This window comes from Macrotis lagotis, chromosome 1 (genome assembly GCF_037893015.1).
Source record: "Macrotis lagotis isolate mMagLag1 chromosome 1, bilby.v1.9.chrom.fasta, whole genome shotgun sequence".
NCBI lineage: Eukaryota > Metazoa > Chordata > Mammalia > Peramelemorphia > Peramelidae > Macrotis > Macrotis lagotis.
This window is the reverse complement of record NC_133658.1, coordinates 139975865-139990374: the sequence shown is the minus strand read 5'-3', so window position 1 is coordinate 139990374 and position 14510 is coordinate 139975865. Positions and strand designations below refer to the sequence as shown.

The 14510-nt window shown below is 37.0% G+C and overlaps 1 protein-coding gene across 3 annotated transcripts in view; it reads right to left on the bottom strand.

The window, feature by feature from the left end:
• Positions 1 to 12605: 12605 nt before the first annotated feature.
• BAG4 (BAG cochaperone 4) overlaps positions 12606 to 14510 on the bottom strand; it is a 45386-nt gene continuing 43481 nt past the window's right edge. For all 3 annotated transcript variants that reach the window (XM_074208819.1, XM_074208820.1, XM_074208821.1), the window contains one exon: positions 12606 to 13492. In XM_074208819.1, the coding sequence (XP_074064920.1) occupies positions 13007 to 13492 (486 nt within the window). In that variant the 3' untranslated portion in view covers positions 12606 to 13006. The remainder of the gene's footprint in view (positions 13493 to 14510) is intronic.

Below are 14510 nucleotides of genomic sequence, written 5' to 3'. Positions count from 1 at the left end.
TCAGCCGGCCGTGCGGGGGCCGGGCCCGGGGCGGCGGCTCGGCGGAGCGGGGAGCAGTGCGGGGCCGAGCCCGCCGGGCCCCTCCCGGGCTCGGGAGCGCAGCGCTGCCCGGCCGGGCCCGGGGCGGAGCGGGGCGCATGGGCGAGGGCAGAAGGCCCGTGTCAGGCCGGGAGGAAGGGGGGCAGGGGGCAGGCGCGTCACCCCACAGCGCAACAGAAAAACGGACTGGGTTGAGGTAGCGCTTTAAGAAAAAAACCTTTTGCAAGGTAAGGGGACCGGCGACTCGCCCAAGGTCACACAGCTAAGTGTTGGGCCGAGGTGGGATTCGAACCCAGGTCCGCCTGCCGGCCCCAAGGCTGCTCTAGCCACGGCACCTCCCCGCTGCCCGGCCTGGAGAGCCTCGTTTTTGCAGAAGACCTTGCTGAACTGAGGCTGGCAATGGAGCTCAGCTAAGGCCCAAACTCTGTGCCCCAAATTTTAGGAGAATAAGAACTTGATAATAATTGGCAAAGGTTAGAGGAGCTACTACAAAATGGTGATGAATTGAGAACTAATCCAATCACTCAGGTTATCAATTTAAAGTGACTCGACTGCTTTTACCTTTGAGCCAGGGTCCCACTTAATATCCTGAAGGAGTCAATGATATTGGATCAATATATGTGAAATTATTCATAGTACCACCCTTCATTGTAATAAAGGAGAGGGGGGGAAAAGTGGGTACCCATTATGGTTCAGAATGACTGAAAAATGGCAAATGAATTAACTAAATATTGGATAGTAAAAAATGAATATGAGAAACTCAGGAAAATTGGAAAAATGTATAGAAACTTAACAAAGTTAAATAAAACCAAAAGAACTCTTGCAAAGAGACAGATATTTCATTTTATGCTCACAGTACCCTGTGAGATACATGCTGTTATTATCCTCATCTGAGGGAATTGTGAAAATTGAGTTAACCATGATTCCATTTTTCCCAAGGCAATCAGGGTCTCTTAATCCGATTATGAATCTAGTCCACTTTCTTTCTTGTAAGAAACTACATTCAATTATGGGAATTGTGAGAAAACTTTATTACATTGTTCAAACCTAGCCCTGCCTGGCTATTTATCTGGACTGGAAATTAGTTGAAGTCCCCTCCTTCCCCAGCAACATTAACATAAGAACAAAATGTACCAATAAAACACTTAAAAAATTGAAAATTGAGAGGTTAAAATGAATTATGCCTGTTCATATAGCTAGTTTGTCAGAGACTAGATTAGAAACCAGATTCCTGACTTTTGGCCCAATATTCTTTCCCTTACACAAAACCCCATGGTAGCATAGGATTTCTTAGAAAATACAACAAGCCACTTTATGGCCAAGCTTTTTTCTAACTGGAGCAGGGGTTCATACATGCTTTTTTCCCCCCAGCAACACAAAAGACAAAAAGATGGTGGGATGAAGTTTAATACATGATTGTTTGGCCTGTAGAGAGCATAAAGTCAGGATACTAGTTTCCCTTTTGTTCTAAGAGAATGATTTTAGCTCTCCATTAGTACAGTAGACAACATATTTAACCGTGCTGAGCCTTATCCACATTTATAAATGCAAATATTAACACCTAAACTACCTACTTGATAAGAGCTGTGGACAAATTGTTTTGAAAAATTAAAGCATACAGAAATCCAAATATCTTTGCACTAAAACTCTGGAGCCTCATAATGACTTGGTAGAGGCATCCTGGGGTTCCTTAAGAATATATGCCAGTGGGGCGGCTAGGTGGCGCAGTGGATAGAGCACCGGCCCTGGAGTCAGGAGTACCTAGGTTCAAATCCGGTCTCAGACACTTAATAATTACCTAGTTGTGTGGCCTTGGGCAAGCCACTTAACCCCATTTGCCTTGCAAAAAAAAAAAAAAAAACCCAAAAAATATATGCCAGTGCAGGGCAATTTGATAAACCTTAAAACCTTAGTTCTGATTCCAAGTACCAGGGAGCTTATTCAAGCCCAGGTAGATATTTATCTTGGAAACATAGGAGGAAATATCTAGTTTCAAGGATGAAAATGAAAGAAAACAAGCAATTAAAAATTGAGGGGGCAGCTAGGTGGCACAGTGGAACACTAGCCCTAGAGTCCGGAGGACCTGAGTTCAAATGCAGCCTAAGACACTTAATAATTATCTGTGTGACCTTGGACAATTCACTTAACCCCATTGCCTTGCCTTGCGAAAACTTTAAAAAAAGTATATGCCAGTAAAACAGAAACCCTGGAGAGCCTATCAAACCTAAAGTTTCAGGTGCATTTCAGGGATGGACTATGAACTTTGGCACAAGTAACAACCCAAGTTCAGAAAGACTATCGTATCACCAAAGGTAGATAATTTTTCCACCACAGCAACTCACATATACCATCAACTAAGAATGAAGGGAGCATGTATGATGACCAAAATCACAAACTTTTTTTATTATATATATACACATATATATACATATATATATTTATTATATTTTCCAATTATATACAACAGTAGTTTCTACCTATCAATTTTTTGTAAGGTTTTGAATTTTACTATTTTTTCCCCCTATCCTCCCTTCCTTCTACCCCTCTCTCCCACAGAAGGCAATCTGATAATCATTGTTTCCATGCTATGCATTGATCAAAATTGAATGTGCTGAGAGAAAAAACATCTTTTTGGAAGAAATAAAATATTGGAGATAGCAAAATTATGTAGTATATAAGATAACTTTTTTAAAAAATTGAAGGGAATAGTCTTTGGTCTTTGTTTAAACTCCACAGTTCTTTCTCTGGATACAGATGGTATTCTCTGTTGTGGACACCCTAAAATTGTCCCTGATTATTGCCAAATGGAATGAGTGAGTCCACCTGAGGTTGATCATCATCCCCATGTTGTTGTTAAGGTATACAATGTTCTGGTTCTTTTTCATCTCATTCAGCATCAAGTCATGCAAGTCATTTCCAAGCTTCTCTGAGATCCCGCCTCTCCTGATTTCTAATAGAACAATAGTGTTCCATTGCATACACATACCAGTTTGCCGTTCCTCAACTGATGGACATCCCCTTGATTTCCAACTCTTTGCCTCCACAAACAGAACCACTACAAAACCACAAACTTAAAGAATTGTTAGAACAACTAGTAAATTGGGGCAGCAAAAATAGAGTGGGTAGCATTTTGGAAGGGCAGTACATCCATGAAGAATAACAATTTGTGAGCAGTTGCATAAATTTAGAAGATCAAAATATGGAGCAGAAAAGTGCACAAGAGTTATGGGTTCAAGAAGTCATCACAAGAGCTTCCAGAGCCTCTAGAAAGAGTATCTAGCCATGCTTTAATAATCCCAGGGTCATGGTCAGAGCCTTTATCCTAGTCCTCAACACATTAGGTTGGTGAGAGACTCAAGAGGAAGACAAACAGTTTTGGACTCTAAACCTATGAGTCTGTGTCCTTCCCCAAAAGGTGAGGCAGTGATCAAATGAAGATTTGAGTATTCCCTGGACATGTGAGAGATATTAGGTAAGAATATTCATTACCTGACTTACTCCTTTGTTACTTTCCTATTCTGCCTAAATTAAACACATTGTCAAGTTAGAATTCTTGTCTCTTGTATAGTTGAACACAGGGGTATTGGTGGGGGATCAGGTTATATTTTCTAGATAGATAATGACCCAAAATAGAATGCTGAACCTAAGCATGATAAGCAAGAAATTCCTGAATAATACCAGGGGTCATTAGGGAGTCAAGGTTAAACACCTGTAGTACCTCCTTGATAAGATTTTTATGATTATCAAATACAAATGCTTTGAAACCTTTGCACCAGAATATAAACTTCCTGAGATTAGGAATTCTTTTTCATTATGGTCTTTGTAGCCTCAACCCTAGGCTAATGATTTGTACATAAAAATCACTTAATGTTTGTCAAGTCTAATAGAAACAAATATTCCTGACGGTTCTTAAATTTTAAACTCATCTCTCTTCCCTTAATCCCTTTCTTTCAGGCCAAGATTAATAAGGACCACCAGATAATGCCTGAGATCATGCTCAGTAGAACTATTAAGAACTAAGAGAAAAATGTTTGCCTATACAACTGGATTAGCTGCAAGAAAATAGACCCTGATTTGAAGAATTATCCTTCAGGTAGAGGTGATAGGAAATACCATTTACTCTCCAAACTTCTATTTCCTGATAGCCTTTAAATGACAACCACTTTTCCTTAAAGTTAGCAGTAACAGGGGCAGCTAGGTGGCGTAGTGGATAAAGCACCGGCCCTGGAGTGACTTAACTTCGTTTGCCTTGCAAAAAAAAAAAAAAAAAAAGTTAGCAATATCAGCACTCAAAGGGGGGGCGGGGAGTGTACAAATCAAATAATGGGGATGCATTCTGCTGTAGAAAATTTAGGGAATTAGAATATAATAACAGACTTTGCATAGTAACACTCAACACACTTAAGTAAAAGGTAATGATGACTTTAGATGACAAACTCCTGAGGTCAAGAATTATGCAGTGCTGATTACAATTCATAGGTACCTAATATTACCTGGATTTTGAAAATAATTAAAATGATAGTCATGTTCTGCTGTCTTCAAAAATGCCAAATAAAAATCCTGAAAGTAAACTTTTTGCTCAGTTGTTTTTCACTGTCGTCAATTCTTCATGACTCCATTCGAGAGATGCAACCCATGAAAGTATAGAACAGAAACTTAAATAATCATGATCATCTTGTCCAATCATGTCCAATCACTTCCTCTAAAGGGGTAGTAGACACACAAACCTAAGCATTTAGTTGTTTCTCCTTCCAGTCTCAACCCATTTCAACATTTTCAACCGTATCCCAGGTAATGTTTTATGTTTTGCATAATTACAAAGTCCTCTAATGTCCTTCCAGTGAGTGGAAGTGATCCTGGGATGTTTTGGTGGAGATAATACCCACACTGATGAAATTACAGATCCTTTCGATCCTTTCAAGTCTTTATTGGAGCAGCTAGATGGTGCCATTGTGCAGACAGTGCTAGGCTTGAAATCAGGAAGGCTTACCTTCCCAAATTGAAATCTGGCTTCAAGACATTCACTAGCTGTATGATCCTGGCTAAGTCACTCAACTTACCTGCCTCAGTTTCTTCACCTGTAAAATGAGCTGGAGAAGAAAATGGAAAACCACTTAAGCATTTTTGCCAAGAAAATCCCAAGTAGGGTCACAAAGAGACACTACTGAAATGATCTTATTATCATAGAATTAAAAAATATCTAGGCTCACTTATAGAAGGGAATTTATGCAGTATTACGAATTTCTTGAATTTAGAACTCCAGTTCTAAATACATTTCTGTTTATGCCAGCATTTTTATTATTCACAAGAGCTCCATCTATTGGGAGTTAATGATACATATAATCATAGAATTTTAAAGCTAAAAGGAAGAAGGGAACTAAGGCCCAAATGGAGAAAAATAATCACATAAGCTCATGTAACCAGTCAATGACAAAATCCATACTAGAATCAAATCTCCTTTTATCTCAATCTTCTTTGAAGCTTCACAAAATAATTATAAAAGCAATAGCCTATAGTTCAATAGTTCAACTTCAGTTGAACAAGGTCATAAATAGGGCTTTTGGAGGAATATGGGGGGTGTCCCTATTTTGCCCATTCTGAAGTGCAGGCCAGATATCATTACCATATAGCATGGAAACTTTGACTTGCAGTTTCTGAGATAGTCAGCTTGTCGGCATCTCCACCCTCCCCCAAGGAGTTCCCTAAATTGGTGCTAAGACTTAGCTGTGGACATCTGATCAGTTTAGCCCCTTACTTCTGCTCAATAGTCTTGAGTTCAGGAGAACCATCACCCACAGCCTCTCTAGTAACAGGGATTATAGCTTTCACCACTCACCCTGCTAAACAGGAGGTTTCAAATACTTAACATTTGGGTAGTACCCTGCCCAAAGACTGAGAATGAAAAACATTTACATAACACATAATGGTCATTATACATAATACATAAAGGTCATTATAAATGACCTTTTTCTCACAAACCTGTAAAGTGGATAATGCCAAGATCATCTAGCCCAGAAGTTCTTAATTTAGGGTGCATGAACTTTGAAAAAATATTTCCATAACTTAATTTCAATATAATTATCATTTTACATGATTTAAAACATTTTGAAAAGGGACCCCAGTAAGGTTAAGGAGCTCAATGATATCAGAGTCACCCTGAATGTAAACTTCTTCAGAGCACTCTTTCATTTTTGTCCGTTTGCCAAGCCCTGTGGTAGTATTTTGGGGGAGTTGGGAAGGGTTTGGGCAGACCTTTGTTGAGAAAACACTCCACTGATGCAGATCAGCACTTCACTGGTAGTATATGGCCTGAGAGTTGTCTGAGTAGTTTAAATAACTTGTCCGTGGTGATCATGTTATGTGTCAGATGTAATATTCCTATTCCTAACCACAAAGTCCCCTATCCACAATCTCACATTTAGTACTATCTGCTAAACGATACTGCCCCCTCTAAAATCAAAATGTCCTTTTGATCCCTTTCAGCTTTACAATTCATAGAAATAACCCTTGTTATTTATATACATTTACATTCTTTATAATGGACATCACCAATAGTGTAAGTAGGCAAAGATTAAGGAGGGTGGATAATGCTCAATACTGGTAGGGTTGTGGGGATATTTTTTTTCCTTTTAAATATTTTATTTATTTTGAGTTTTACAATTTTTCCCCTAATCTTACTTCCCTTCCCCCACCCCCACAGAAGGCAATTTGCCATTGTTTCCATGGCATGCATTGATCCAATTTGAGTGTGATGAGAGAGAAATCATATCCTTAAGGAAGAAACATAAAGTATAAGAGAGAGCAAGATCAGATAATAAGATATCAGGTTTTTTTTTTCTAAATTAAAGATAATATTCCTTGGTCTTTCTTCAAACTCCACAGTTCTTTCTCTGGATACAGACAGTATTCTCCATTGCAGAACAGCCCCAAATTATCCCTGATTGTTGCACTGATGGAGTTAGTGAGTCCATCAAGGTTGATCATAGCCCCCATGTTGCTGTTAGATGTACAATGTTTTTCTGGTTCTGCTCATCTCACTCAGCATCAGTTCATGCAAATCCCTCCAGGCTTCCCTGAATTCCCATCCCTCCTGGTTTCTAATAGAACAATAGTGTTTCATGACATACATATACCACAGTTTGCTAAGCCATTCCCCAATTGAAGGACATTTACTTGATTTCCAATTCTTTGCCACCACAGAGCTGCTATGAATATTTTTGTACAAGTGATGTTTTTACCCTTTTTCATCATCTCTTCAGGGTATAGACCCAATAGAGGGATTGCTAGATCAAAGGGTATGCTCATTTTTGTTGCCCTTTGGATGTAGCTCCAAATTGCTCTCCAGAAAGGTTGGATGAGTTTACAGCTCCACCAACAATGTAATAGTATCCCAGATTTCCAGGTTGTGGGGATATTAATATTGTTAGTGGAACCACTTTGGAAGTAATTAGGAATTATACAAATAAAGTGACTAAAATAAATCTGTCGTTTGACCCAGACACTCCCATTACTGAACTTAATACCTTTGTTGTTGTTGAGCCATGTCCAACTCTTCATGACTTCATTTGGGGTTTTCTTGGCAAAGATACTGGAGTGGTTTGCTTTTTTTTTTCTCCAGCTCATTTGCCAAATGAGGAAACTGAACCAAACAGAGTCAGATGGAACGCCCAGGATCACAGAGCTAGTACATGTCTGAAGTAGAATTTGAACTCATGTGGATGAGTCTTTCTGATACTAACCCCAGGACTCTACACATTGCGCCAACCTATCTGTCTTCTTATATTTAAAGAATTCATCAATTAGAAGAAAGTTCCCAAATATACCCCAAATAGCAGCTCTTTTGTGGAAGCAGAGAATTGGAAATAAAGTGGACACCCCACTGATTATGGAATTCCAAACGAATTGAAATACATTAATATAATAGGATATTGTTGTGGTATAATAAATTATGAATATGAGGAATACAAAGAAACGTGGAAAGATCTACACAAACTGATGCAAAATGAAATACACAGATCCAAGAATACAATATAAATGACTTTAATAATGTAAACTGAAAGAACAACCATTCACCAAAAAAATACTATGTTTTAGGGGTGGTTCTCTGAGAGGGAAGGAGGTAGAAAGCACAGATGATGTAGAAAACAAAAAGCATCAGGAAAAATCTGTCTAAAAGAGTGGACAAAACAAAATTCTTAAGGTTGTTTTTGCCAACCTCAGAATCTATTATCCCTTGTCAACCTTAGCTCTTAGTCATTTAGTATTACAAAACCAGTTAAACATCCCAGAAGAACCACAACAATCTAGTGATTTTACTATTAGTTCTCTTATATGTCTCCAATCGTTACTGTTTTCACAAATCATCACAGTTACACATCAACATGACAAATATTACTGTTTAATAACTATTTGGATTGCACATTCATTTGACTGATAACTATTTGCAGATAATTTTCAACCTATTTTTAATATTGAACCACTTGGTTCCCATTACCTTAGAAGATGCTTGAGCTTCACTCCATCCTTGCTATCTTCTCATCCTGGAAGATACCAATGTTCCTGCAGTCTCTTCTTCAGATTGGTCATCTCTTCCTAGAGACTGCATTTTGAGGAAGCAACCAGACTCCACTTCTGACTCTCTGAAATTTTTTCCATCATCTCTTCTCCCAACACCTAAATAGGTACCTTCAACCCCACCATTTACATTTTAACTTCCTTTAATGCTGTTTTTCCTCATTAGAATAAATGCTTCTCGAGGACAGGAAGAATCTTTTTGCTTCTACTTTGCATTACCAGTGCTTAGCCCTACACTTAAGAGCTAATAAATGCTTGTGGACTAATCTGTGTAATACTTGTATGATGCCCCAGACCACAACTAAGAGAAACTAAAGTAATTTAATATTAATCTAACTAAAGCAAAATGGGAATCAATTTATGTATCTCTAATAACAGAAGATAAATTACCACTGGGCTTAAAAGATATTGATATGGGTGTGATCAAAACAACTAATATTCACTAAATGCAAGGGCGTAATGGGAAATCAACTGGTTAAATCATTGTGAAGTAGTGATAGGCTGATGGTCATGAAATCAGGAAGACCTGGGTTCAGATCTCCCTCATATTTAATTAGCTGTTTAACCCTAGGCAAGTCACAACCTGAGCCTCATTAGTATGTGTGTAAGAAGCACAGATCTCAATGGGTTGCTGTGAGTTTCAGATGAGACTATATATGTAGAGTGTTTATTTATTATTTTAAAGTTCTATATGAACATTGAAAATTTTTGTAATTATCCTTTTTGTTCAGCTTCCCAATTACCAATCTGTTAATTTCTCCCATTACCTGCCTCCACTCAGATTTACCTGAAGGACATAAATCACTGTGCTAAAGTAAATGATACATTCCCTTTATATTTGCTTTTCTCATCTCTTCTAGATTAAAAGATAAATGTGTGTATGAACCACCAAATTGGATCAGGTTTAAGATCTGTCCAATTCACTAGTTCTCTTTAAAAAAAAAAAAAACGAATGTAAAGACTTCCTTGGTACTAAGAAGCTAAAAATTAATATTACTTCTAGTTTTTCTTGTATTCTTTTTCAATTGAGTCTGCATCTGCCTAAATTTACTTTTCTATTTCTTTGACCTTTCCCTCTGAGCTTATAGTTTAATATATGTTGATATATATTAGTTAAATGTGTGTATATGTATATACATACACACACACACACACACATATCATTGTATATCTCTGGGATACTTCTTCATAGATATGTTTAAGCCCAACAAATTAACTTGCAAATATCCCCAAAAGCTAGTCCATCCTTGCCTGTGTGTAATTAAGGAAGTTTTTCTCTTCAGTGATTCCCTAGAGCAAAGATGCAACTAGGTCCCACAAAGCAAACAAATATTCCTAAATGGAAAGAGTAGGTTGGTTATGAGCCCTATTAAGGTATTACCTTGATGCAATCAATAATGTTTTTTCCCACCCACCCAGTGGGTGTTCTTTGATTTATACTTCCCAAAACTACATGAAGGCCAGTAAAGCCCTACTTCATGTTCTTCGGTCTATGATTTCATTGGTGTGGATACTCCCTCCTCACTAGGAAAGATTAGAATCTCTACTCTACCATTGGCATATTATGACTTTGAAATAATTTTTGAATTTCTTTCACTTTAATTCTATTAAGTAGATTTAGCCAAGGATACTTTTCTATTCTGAAGGTACTAAAGTCTGAAGTCACAGTGTCCTTCATAATCTTTAATATCATTTTCTCATGCTTCCTATTGTTAATAATATATTGCAAACCTATACCTAAAATGTTCTTCCAATGCTCTTTCTAAGAGAGTTAGTGACTCATTTGTACAAAGAAGCTACTTTACTAGATTTAACAAGTGCTTAAAATTAAGGCTGGTCTATATTCCAAAAACTCAAGCTGAAGGTTTTTGATTATTACCTCCATTAACAATGACAAGCAAAAGTTGATTTACTAAGCATTTAAAAGCATTAGGAAAAAAATCTACTTCTTTCTTATTCCCTAAAGGTAAAAACACACAAAATAGGGCAGGCTATTTTCCTCCAAGATTTACAATTACCTGTCCTGCATTCAAATTAACTTAGTTGATTACAGTAACTGAATTGAAAGAATTTAGCAGTGACAATGTTGAGACAAAGTCCATGTTTTTCTATATAGGTTTCCCCCAAAATATTTACCTATGTTTTTGTACATATAACAGGAAGAGACTTCGTTATAAAGAAAACTCAGTTGTATTTAATAAGCCATGTCTGAATAACTTTATTTAAGTTCAGGTGAAAGTGATACCCAACAGAATATGGCACAGACATCAAAAAACTAACTTTTAAAAAAATTTTGTATAAAACAAGTCCAGGTTTTAATGCAAACATTCAAGGAAACTCTTAATTTTCTAAAATAAACATGTCAATACTGGCCTTCCCAAAAGCTGAACCAGCCCAATAAATCAGGGACACCGTTATCACCTCTCAATGTCTTCTTAGCTGCTAAAGGAACTATTAGCTTGAGTTTTTTTTATCTGCACTTGCATTCACTGCTTACAATCTGGTGTTCATTTTTTAATTCAGGTTAAGTTGTGAGTTTGTCTGAATTATACTAATCACTTTACACTAAGTCTTTGGGGAAATAGTACATCATATGCTACAGCAAAGAATGAATCATTTTATTCTTCATCTTTTGTAACCCACTATGTTCTTGAAATGATGTCTAAATTAATTTTGACATAGCTTTAGTACTTTTTCCTTTTCTGTAATGTTGTCTATGTTCAGATTTTTTAAATAGGACTAAATTTTTGCCCTGAAATAAATTATCCGAACATCCAACTGTAAAATCAATTATCAAAACTTTAAGGAATAGTATGAGCTAATTCCCTTCTCAGCATATATTAGGATAGAAAACCACATTTCCATTTAACACGCATGAGGTTATTAAGTCTACAAAATGCCACTGCTGCATTGATGTACTATTAAAGAATAGATTTTTCAATATACTGATACCACAGATGATTATATTCAGTATATTTCACAAGTCTCTTTCTTAAAAAACTGCCCTGCAAACTCCCCAAACCACAATAGATAGTACCTTTTTTTCCAATATTCTTTGAAGAAGTTTGGTAGTGAACTGTAACTGAACTAACAATGACTAAAGAAGACTTCTGTTAAGAAAGGAATTCTATCCATATAATTTGCTTTTCAGCAAGACCAGATAACCAGGTACACATTTAGAATATGAAAAAAAAAATTTATTTCTCCTTCTAGCTATATGGCTGATTCTCTTCCTAAACTTTAATAATTGACTTTCACACTCATTTTTCAAAGTTGTAAACCAAACAGAATGCTACTCTGTTCATAGAATACTGAGGGCAAAATTAATAGTTTGAGATGGAGAGTGCTATTAACCAAATAATCATGTTCTAATAATTTATTATTTCTTGCAGTCACTGTTTCTAGTTACTGTGATGTTTCATGTCTTACTTGTGGTCATTACAGAGATCTGTACAGAAACAGCAAGTGTATATGATACGGTGGAAAACAGAATTATACTCTGTGGGAAAAATAACTTTAAAATGGATCTTCACCTAAATCCCATTCAGGTGTAAAAAATTAAAATTTGTGAACACATTCACTCTTAAGTTAAATTGCCATATCCAATTCCACTTCCACTACTACATTTCATGGGCAAAAATTCCAACCTAATGATGATTTGCACATAAAGGGAAAAGGGGGAACAACAATTCACAATCAAGAATATCACTAAACATTGCAGTATTTCCAAGAGCTGGAAAAGTATTAACTAATATTCAGAGATGCCACACTGACAGGCTATCAATATGGTCTCTTGTATGGTCACTTAAACATATGACTACAGAGTGCACCAAATAGAGAATGATACATTTCAATCTGCATGACCAGATTTATGGAGCTATAAATAGCAACACAAGACAGGCCCAAGGAGGCTCAAGTCCAAACTATAATTTACACATGGAGTGAGTGTTATAAAGCCTTCACAACATACAAAATTAGACAAGTACTCCAGCTCTTTAAAAACAGTGCCTGTTTACTTCAGATTCTATCCAGCCTCATCTGGCCTGGTTCTGATAAGCCTGTTACATAAAGTGAATTTCCCTTCTGCTGAAAAGAAGCCAGTAGACATCCCTAGATACCTTCAGAACTAGTGGTTGACTTGGTAATGCTGATGGTTCCATAGTTTCCTATTACATTCATTGGTCTGAAACAACAAACTGAAAACAATTTGGAACCAAAATGTCTTTCCAAGTCTTTTGCCACATTTTTTTTTAATTCTTTTAAATGAAGGAAAAGTCAGCATTTATTGCTTCTTATCATCAACAGCAGTTTCAAAGGGATAAGAATTAACCAAAATCAAGAGATCTTTGGTCAAGTTAGTAACAGGCTTCTTTCTACTAGTTGCACATTCTTCTCATAATGCTTCTTCTTCAAGTTTTTCCAGTATGGCCTGGATCTTATAAACAGCCTCTTTTCTTGCCTGTCGAATAGTGTCCTGGCCACCTGTTTCAACTGAATCCAGTTCCAATAGCTCCTTGGTTAGCATTTCTTCTAGAAGCCAGTATGTCTTGTCTGTCTTTTTCCCTACAAACTTGTCTACTTCTTGTTCAAGAAATTGGACTTTCTCTAGCACTTGTGTGATTTTTTTAATACCTGGTGGTTGACCTTCTTCTGCAGATGACTGATCATCAGAGATTTTGTAACTCAGATCTTGACTGTTGGGAATTCTGCCTGAGTTACCGTACATCTGGGGCTGGGCACTATACTGAACTTTGGAACTGAAAAGGTCCGAATTACTGTTGTTCATAGTTTCCGAGGAGGATTCGTACTGATGGACATCGCTGGAAAAGTTGTTCCGGTTCACACCTTGCTCTGCCTGGCTATGAGAGTATGAAGGATCCTTGGAGAAATGAAAAATGGAGGGGAAACTAGTTTTAATAGGGCTCCATCGATGCCAAGTTTCCTAGCCCCCATTTTAACCTTACAGCCAGGGGGGGTAATGGAGGATTCTCCCAGTAACATAGCTGGACTTCCCTCAATCATTTGAAAGGAACACATCCCTAAGATGGAACAAGGGAGTGACCTGTCCAAAGCAATGGACAGGAAAAAGGCCAAAAAGGGAAAAGGCAAGAATCTTCCCTCTTGAGACAAATAAACATCATCATCACCTCACAATCTATTCTATGACCTAACAAACAAGAATTAAATAGTCCTTTCCCATTAGGTTGTAACTATGAGATAAAACCCTGAAAAGGAACCTATGGGAAAGTGAATTTAGGTGAAATTCAATTCCTTGATGTAATTAAAAGACACATTATGTTATTAGACTTCACTATTAGAATCTACTTTGCCTTTGTGTATATGAATAATCTGAGAAATGCCAAATGTAGTTCCATATATTTGGAATGAATATGTCATCTATGAAGTAATATTCTGAAAGTACTAGAAGTAAACAATAAATCTAACCAATTCCATGTCTCTTTGTGAGGAAACCCACACAGCTTATGAGAGGGTGAAAGTTAGCACCTATTCATCATCATGTATCTTATTAGAATCAAGAAAAACATTAATTTTTCTTACTGATAAAGACAAATGCAATTAAGTCATTTAATATTCACTACTCTTAAAAAAGCAAACATGATGGAAAATATCATTCACAATAAAGGAAGGAGGCTGAATATAGATCAAAGTATACTATTGTCACTTTTTAAAATTTGTTATTTTTTTTCCTTCTCATAGTTTTCCCCCTCATGGGGGGTGGGGGCGGACATGGTTTTCTTCTCTCACAACATGACTGATGTGGAAATATATTTAACATAGTTGTATATGTATAACCTATGAAATTACATGCTATCAAGGGGAAGGGCAAGAGAAGGGAGGAAGGGAAAAATGTAGAACTCAAAATTTTACAAAAATGA